Raw genomic sequence first — 8,833 nt, 5'->3', positions numbered from 1 at the left:
TATACCAACGGAATCTGTGTCCTTACCTTGTCTTTACAGTCTCAGCCTTGGCATGAATTCTTCTCAGTCACACATGTGGACTTTAAGAACTCCCAGGGGGACAGCTATTCTTGGTTTTGAAAGTTAGAAGACAGAATTATTTCGGCTGAAAAATAAATGGATTCACATACTCCCAGAAATGGATACCCATATGCAAACCCAGGAGTTTTTATTTTCAACTATAGCTGGTTTATTCTGTTTTCCAATTATATAGTAAGTGAACACAAACATTTCCCCAGCATTGCCACCAAGGCTGGATGCCCAGGCACAAAAATGGAGCAAAAGGAAAACTGGGCTTGAAAACCCAACCATTCTGAAAAAAGGATCTTTCCAGAAACCAATGTCTGGTCATCCTTTTGTCTCTTCTGGCATTACGTATCCTGGGTGGCAGCACGACAAGTAATGTTCTCTTTATTCAGCTTCCATTTATATCTCCTCTTCCTTTGCAGTGCAATTGCTCTATGTAGTTTCACTAGTACTTGGCTGTGGTCTGTGAGGGGTTTTAGCTGTGCTATCCGGTCCCACTCCTTTGGCATTCTGTTTGCTCCAACCTACACATTCTTCCTCTTTCGCATAAACCAAGGACTTAATTTGGAAAACAGACTTGCATACTTCAGCCTGCACTGTGGCCAAGAAAAGCTCTCATGAGTGCAGTTCCTGTGTTACCTGTCCTTGCATAGCACATCCATGCACGCACTCTTGCACACATGTGCATGCACCTCTGTCCTCTTTTGCTCTAGTAAATGGTTCTCCACTCTGCAGCCTTCAGAGAGTAGGTGCAGAGAGCAGCTTTTCTGCCTTCGGAATTTGTTACACAGAGGAGTTTTGGGCAAACAAAAGATCCAGTGACATATTTTTTTGCTCTTCTTCGGTCTGGATGAGCCGGTAGCCCAGCAAGTCCATTGCATCTTTGCACACATTTTGCACTTTTTCTATTTTCTCAAAGGGAAGGGTTTTCCTCCAGGCCTGGGATACTCTCAGCGCATCTCTGGACCCAATAACAAAGGCCTGTGCATCCTGCCCCTTCCCATGGGTGATGTTGTGCACCCACTTCTGAAGTTCTGGTGTGAAATGGAGTTCTGCAAACCTGTACATCTGAGCAGCCCTTGCTAGTGGGTCTCTGACAATGTCTTCATAGCGAACCAGCAGGTAGCGGTCTTTTAGGAAGCTAGGAATGGCCTGCCTGCCTGCCTTGTAAATCTCAACTTGGCTTTTGCAAATTACTTGCATTGTGTCATAGGGCTCCATTTCTCTCTTTGTCCTCTGGGACCTCACAACAATGTTACTGTCACGTTTCAGGTCTGCCATTGTATTCTCTCGGGACCTGAACACAGCCCGAGGATCACGGACCAAGTGAATGATTTTGAGGTTCAGGGACGGATCAGTGAGAAGGGGGTAGAGAACTTTCAGGTCAAAGAACCGAACCTCCTTGATGGCAACGTGGCTGTAGGTTTTACAGGCTTCCTCCACCTTGCTGAATGGGTACTTGCCACAGATTGTTTTGCAATTGCCTGCTGTGATTATGTCACTGCGACTGAATGAGTCACAGGCAGGGGGGGAGCACAAGGCTCGGCTTGTCTCCCACTGAAATAAATCAGACTTTTTCTTCTGGCTAGACATGTAAGCATCAAACACAGACATGTCACACAGAAAAACCGACCTGACTAGGTCCCGCACTGCCATGTGTAAGACTTCGGCACTGTTCTGATACATCTTAACCCACACGTGCCATGCAGGCTCCATCAGATAGAAGACACTGGGGTGCTGGCTGAAGATTTGTCCAGTGAAGGAAGATCCTGACCGCCAGGAGGACAGAATGAGGATGTGAACCGGAGAAGGTTTTTCTTCCATGGGGACATTGTTGCTGCAGGGTGGGAAGCGGAAGTGGATCAGAAGGAAGGACAGAACTGCCAGAATCAGGAGCGCCTGCACCCTTCTAGACCTCATCACGATTGCAAGGGACCTGCAAGAGACAGAGGAAATTCAGCATCAAAGGATCATGAAGAAGTCAGGATGTGGTGCATCAGGCTCCTGCCAATCCCCCTGCAGGCTCAGGGTTCTGGAAAGCTGCCACACTACCAGTGATACTGTGACAACCACAGCACAAGGTGTCTTTGGAAAGGACATAAATAGTGCAGGGCTGAAAGTTTTCTGTAACAAGAACCCTGTTTGTCAGTAAGCCATTCTACTGCAGTCTTAGATGATCACCGAAAAGCCTGTCTGCACTTTTATCAAAGTTTAAGTGTTAGTTCAGTGTATTGAAGTCAGTACACACAAATGTGTACTAAGCGTACACAATCCCTGCAGACATGATCTCAGCAAGTTTTATGGAGGAAAGATGGAACAGTTTTTATGAAGAATTTAACAGTTCACATTGTTACTTTTAAGCTCCTGCTCTGACCACCGTTTACAATTCTTTTTATGCCAGAATGCTGTAAAAATACAATGTAGGTTTCCATTTCTTTTGCTTATATTCTTTTTGGAATTTCAGGAAACATTTATTGTCGTCACAGGCAAAAACTCACATACCAGAGGAATTCATGTGGCACTGTAATAAAACCAAACACAACATCTCCTCCACGATCAGAGCATCATAGGCAATTTTGCTAGAAAGGCCCACGAGGGTTTATCTCATCCATGTTTGTGAAGACAGGCTTACCTACAGCTAACCCACAACTAACCCTTTCTTAGCCTAACTCCTTTTTAAAGACTGTCTCCTGCTACCCCTCCCTCCAACCCCACTCATCCTGTACATCTTTTATGAGAAGAGGTACAACACAACTCAAAGGTCTGCCCATGGCTCCTTGTTTCTCGCACTAAACCTCTATTCTGCCTCTTGAGGATGACTTCATTATTGGAAAATGTCCATTGTGCTGCCTGGGGACAGTTCATAGCCTGAGTATCAGCTGGCACAGGGATCTGCAGCAAGTACACCATCAGGGATGGGCTCCAAGGATTCACTTGATTTTAAAAAAGTACATTAAAGCGTTGTCTGCCAACTGCTCCTCTCTCATACACTCTCCTCCCGTCCCCCAGCCATGCCTGACTGTGCCTTGAGTACAGGCAGCACTGGCTGCCCCTGGGGACAGGTTCCTCATGTTGCAGGGAAGTCCACACAGTGTGGTGTGCTGCAGTGGAGACAGGCCTCTCTGGCCTGTGTGACTGCTTTACATTTCCCTAGGTAAACTAGAATTTAAAAACCCTTACTGGTTCTCAGTCATGGTCAGTCCTTCCAGGTGCTTCCACAGCCAGACAGAATAGAGAGCAGGGCCTTCGGAGCTGCATGGCAAGCTGGAAGTCCTCCTGGGCAGAGCGTCACTGGAGCCCAGGTCCTTACAGCTTTGTACACTGCTGTTGTGTAGCCCACGCTTGCACTGAGTTCAGGCAGCCATGCCCACACACAGCAGCTGCCTTGCCACTCAAGAGCAGAGGCATGAAGTGCCCCAACTGGCCACCATGCAGACACTGCTTCCCCGCTATGTGCTTACCACATGTCCCCTGGGCCATGGTAACGCATGAATGTTCCCAGTCAAAATTTCCCTAACCTCGTCCTTATGCCCTGCCCCCATTTCCCTCTGCAGAGCAGCTTTCAGACTAGTCTGTGTGGAGGTGCCCCCTCTCATGATTTCACCTCCGGTAGCACTGATGTTTGGATTCCCAGGCACAGTCGCTGCTGCTAACCAGCTAGGAATGGTACTCATCTTACCCTCCAGCATACACGCATAAATTGGCTTGTTTATCTAATCTACCTGCCATGCATTCGCTTTGAGCTTAGGGTTTGTAAGGCAGCAATTATAATTTCTCAGAGCTAGGACAATACCCAGCCCGATGGGTGAGCTTGGTTGTTGCCAATAAGTGCTACCACAATATGAATTTAATTTTTAAAATGTCTCACAAGGATGGGGAACGAGGCTGTGCATTTAGTGAGGGGCCACACACTTCTGGTCTCCTGGACAAGAAGGCCACCGATTTTTTTGGTTATACAAATGGACTATAGTGATCAGGTCTAAGAAGAAGCTGATTCAGGTTGCCATTTGGACCAACCCTAGGAAGATCTGCAAACAAACGCTGTTGTAAAAATAAGTCACATATCAGCTTCCTCCTTGCAAATGAATACAGCAGTGTTTACCGAAAGTCCTGGCTACCAAATGAACTTTGATGATATCGCTTCCACCTGGCACCATTAATATCATTATTCTAACTCCCGACAGAGTTCCTGGACTACAGCCAGAAGCTCTTAATCGAGAAAAACTCCATTGAGCAGACATGAACACTGGCATTAAGATACCCAGGCAGATTTAAAACCACATAGATCATTATTTCTCTGGAAACCTCTGTGTGAATAGTCTGAGTATGAATCAAAGAGAATGGATTCGGGTTTTTGGGGAAGCAAGGGTGTGCTTTTATCTTGAATCAAACCAGGATGAGACAGCTGGATGTTTTAGACATTTCACAGAGTATGCAGACCATCCCTGTTACTGCTCTTGGTGTTTTCCTGAGAAATGGCCTCATGTGAGGCCACAGCCTCAACAGCTTCTTCACTCCTATACAAGAAGTAGTGATAATCGTTGCCCTGACCAGAATATTCCACAGGGAGGGGAGAAGGACTGAAATAAGTTGTGTGTGTCTGGTGAAGTGGAATTGAGGAGCAGCAAAGAGTGGTAGAGGTTCTATTGGACATTCCCTAATATGAAAGAAATACTAATTACATAACCTTATTTTTCACCACAGTCTCACTTGATCATGGCAGCTGGGGATGTTTCTAAGCCAAGGTCTTAAGCTTAACCACATATTCGGTACAGCAAACATCGAGAGTCACAAGTGATTCAGTTCATTTCATATTGCAAAAGTGAAATATGAAGCCCTCACATTATATAAGACCTGCAGAGTAAAGATCATCCCAGAACGATTGAGACAATCTCAGTTGCAGGACAGAAAAAGGCACACTGTTACTGTCTGCTGGCAGAGAGATGAGGCAGGATTTGGCTGAGAGCAGAAACAACAGGAAGAATCTCAAGGCACTACGGGAGAAGAACAGAAACTGCTGAAAAATATGACAATCCAGTGTCACCATGTTAGAGTCTCCCACAGCATGCATACAAGAATGCAAAGATCTGGGATCTGCCTGCCTGAGCAGCTAGAGTCTCCAAAAAATGAAGAGTTTTAAACTTTTCCAGAAACACGCAGGGGCCTTGGAAAAGCTTGATCCTGGCAAAGAACAAACATTACAGAAAGCAGCAAGCAGCTCCAGGGAGACATACCCACCAAACACGCTCTGAGCATGAGCAGCGTGTCCCCAGAGTACAGGGTTGTTGAACCTGTGCATGTCTGAAGAGGGAGTGACAGTACACCCCAAAAATACCTCGCGCTATGCAGACTGGGGCTGAGTGCTCTGCATGGCTGCGGGAGCTATCCAGACCTGTACAGATCACTCACTGCCATAGTGTCAGTAGTGTAGCAAAGAGGATCTGGTGCCAGGGAAGCCCCAGACATGTTCTTTGATGGCACTGATGGTTGCTCATCGTTTTATCAAATCCTTCTTCAATTTGGCCTGATCAGCTTTTGCAGAATTAGAAGTAGCATCTGCGCCTTGAGAGGAGAACAGATGGCATGACTATCACTAGTGGGAAAACCGGAGAAGGGGCACTGAGAAGACAATCTGGAGAAGCAGGAACTACCCTCTAAGCCAGACCAACAGCTTCTGTCTGCAGGAGGAATCATGTAGCAATTTACTGGCATCCATATATTTACAGTGTTTTAGAAAAATTATCTCCTAGTTCAGGCTGCTGAGCAGCGAATACAGTTCTTGGCACCAGAGCATCCACACCAGATACCAAGAAATGGTTGAAAATCTCACCTTAACAAGTCCTCTTGAAGCACCACTAGACCTGGTTCAAGAACAAGTTGCCCTCACACACGTAGACTGCTGTGGAACAGACTCCTCCAGGCAGCCACACAGACAGCTGTGCATTCACGTACTGGCACTCCACCTTCATGCTGGGCTCTCATATACACATGTACTTAGCTCTTACCTATACCTGTGCCAGCTCACTCCTGTCCCCTTCATTTGTGTATGTCCCAGCTCAAAGGCTGACTCTACAGTGCCCGCCTACTTTGACCAGCCTTAAAATTGAAAACTCCACCCTGCACTAAGCAGTAAAGCATGAGAATGGCAGTTTCTTGCAGAGGCACAAATGACCAAACACTGCTAGTAAAGGAGAAGGGCCAGGAAATTCATGAAGGAGACCGAGAGGTGCTTTTATGTTAAGTCCCACTGCAAGCCCCAAAAGAGGCTACTTTCCATAAAAGGAGGAATAGGGATGTCTGTGGAGCATCAAAGCAAAGGACAAACAGGAACCCTTGTTGCAAGGAGGACCAGCTTGCCCATCAGGTGTGCAGAGAGAGGGCATATTTGGCTACCATTGCTCTGGGTGCTTGCCATGTTGTTAGTAGATGCAGATTCACATAAAGTCTTTTTGACTCTTTTCTGTATGTGCCTTGTTAAGCATTTGAGGGCTGGGAAAGAAAACTGTGTGAAAGGAGAAGCTGTGAAAGGAGCAGCTGGACTTGGCCTGTTAATGATTCACAAGAGTGCTGGAGCTGCAGCAGGGCTGTGCCAGGTAAGGTAGTGAAGCAGGGCAGCGCTGGGCTCAAGAGAAACTCATGGTATTCTGCAACCATGCAGTAACAATCACTTTGGGTCATTCCTGTTCCAGGTCTCATCGCTTCTGGTCACACTGTCTGGAGAGGTGTAGACCTTCTCTCAATGGCATCCCCTGTTCCCAAGAATGTTACTGAGCTCCTCTGAGGGCAAGTGGAGCATGGGAGAGAGCAGAAGCAAAAAATATGGGCAAGGCTGGTCCCTCCTCAGCAGGAGGGACAACCTGAATGGGGCAGGTCACATTCCCTTTCACTTGCTGTGTTGCAAACACAGATGGTCAAGCCCTGGTAAGCCTGGGCTGGGAAAAAAAGCTGAGAAGCTGGCAGTGGTCCAGGTAGGGTCCTGCAGAGAGAACCATGGAATGTTCTGTGCAACCTGGATTTCAGCTGCGTGTTCCTATGCCCTGCCCTGACACCATTTGTAGGAAGGATTTACCGGTATATCATTGTGTTACAAAGCTGGTTTGTAAAGGTCACACCATTTGAGTGGCTTTTCCCAAAGCCTGACCTTCCTGGTCCTCCCTGACCAACAGTTGCATGAACAGAGATGTATCAAAACTCCTTTTCCACCTGTATGTTGTTTGCCCAAGACATGCTGGTCCTTTGGCACTGATATTCAGGCTTCATGACAGCACTGAACACTGCTGTACAGTCCTCTAGTCACAGGGCCAAGCAGATTTTTTCAGTTACACAGATCCCAAGTTCTAACTACTTGGCTGAGCTTTCCAGAAGTCAGCCTCTGTAGCATGAGCAGTTGCACAGAGGAGGAGAATGTACTCTTCTTTAGAGATGAAGCTTGGGAGGGCACACTGTTTTGGCACACTGCGTTTCCTGAGACCTGCACATTCTGGAGAGTGGAGGAGGAACCCTCTGGCTCCTGAACAACAGACAGCATTCTCCCTGTATGTCTGACTCACATGTTTTATGAGGAAACGCAGCAGCATATGGCAGTCAGCCTTTGCTTAATGGCAGTCAGCCCCATATCACCTGGCCTTGTACACCCTGCTTCCACCTCGCATGATGGCTGATCACATTTCTGCCTTCTACCCTTCTCCCATGATTGAAGGTGTTTTCTGGGGACTCGGAGACTAGTGAGCCCTGTGAACTGCCCATGCAGCCAGACTTTCCATTTCTTACACCCTGAAGAAGCAAGCGTGTGCCTTGCTCCCCAGCTCGCATACACAGAGAACACCTGACCCAGTGCAGCAGCAACTGGAGCAGGCTGAGGAGTAATGTCAGAGGTATATACTAGAGAGAACTCCTCAGTGCTGACACCCCCTCCCTGAGGGCATGTCTTTGATAGTCTGATGAGAGAAACAGACATACCTAGAGTAGTGGAACCAGTTCATCTGGAAGGTTTGACCAACCCCAAGCCCTGTCTTCTGCTATCATCAAGAGCAGATGCCCAGGGAAGAGTACAAGCAACACATTTCCTCCCTAGGTGCTCTCCTGGCCTGCAGTGAGCTCCGAAGTACATGATTCACCTCTCTGAATATAGGTGTCCAAAATAAGCTCGTGAGTGATGCCCTAGAAGTTTCTGTTTCTTTCTGTTGGCTGTAACAAGAGTGGGGAGTGATGTTTGTGAGTAGACATCTGCACTGAAGCTGTATAAAATCAGTTGAGATCAAGCTTGTCTTTGTGTTTCATAGCGCCTACTTTTTTTTTTTCTATTCACTTGTCCAATCATGTTTTGAACTCACAGATACTTTTGGCATTAACAGTATTGCCTGGCAATGAGAATATGTTCGGCTGCATGTTGTGAGAACTACTTCCCTCTGTTTTGAACCTGGCATATAAAAACTGTATTTGGTAATACCACCTTTTTTTTTTAAATCAAGAACGACAATAAGTATTTCCTCGCTGTTCACAGTCTTTAAGCTATACAGGATTTTAGCATCTGCTCTTATATGCTCTGTAGAATACAACTCATCTTATGCCAGGTTGACATCTCAAGGAGCTCATGGGAATCACGCTGCGGAAGTCTCTGTCTCTTTCCCTTGATTGCAAAAGGAGCCCACATGACTAAGTCAGAGGAGAAATATTAACCCTGGAGCCATCTGTCACATGCAAGATAGATCACAGCCCTGTGCAACATATAAGGGGACTTAGACTGATGAAAGGCCTTCGTATGTTC

General features: G+C 46.7%; 1 protein-coding gene across 1 annotated transcript; it reads right to left on the bottom strand.

Moving 5' to 3' along the window:
- Nucleotides 1–343: 343 nt before the first annotated feature.
- On the bottom strand, nt 344–6,010 carry CHST4 (carbohydrate sulfotransferase 4; the record flags this gene model as incomplete). Its single annotated transcript, XM_082005709.1, is given in 3 exon segments — nt 344–2,002; nt 5,897–5,940; nt 5,942–6,010. Coding segments are annotated over 3 exon segments (1,266 nt in total). The 3' UTR covers nt 344–849.
- Nucleotides 6,011–8,833: the final 2,823 nt, after the last annotated feature.

The sequence above is a fragment of the Phaethon aethereus genome (assembly GCF_964289735.1).
Source record: "Phaethon aethereus genome assembly, chromosome: 13".
Taxonomy (NCBI): domain Eukaryota; kingdom Metazoa; phylum Chordata; class Aves; order Phaethontiformes; family Phaethontidae; genus Phaethon; species Phaethon aethereus.
Note: the sequence above shows the minus strand (reverse complement) of the source record. Positions and strands in the feature narration are given on the sequence as shown.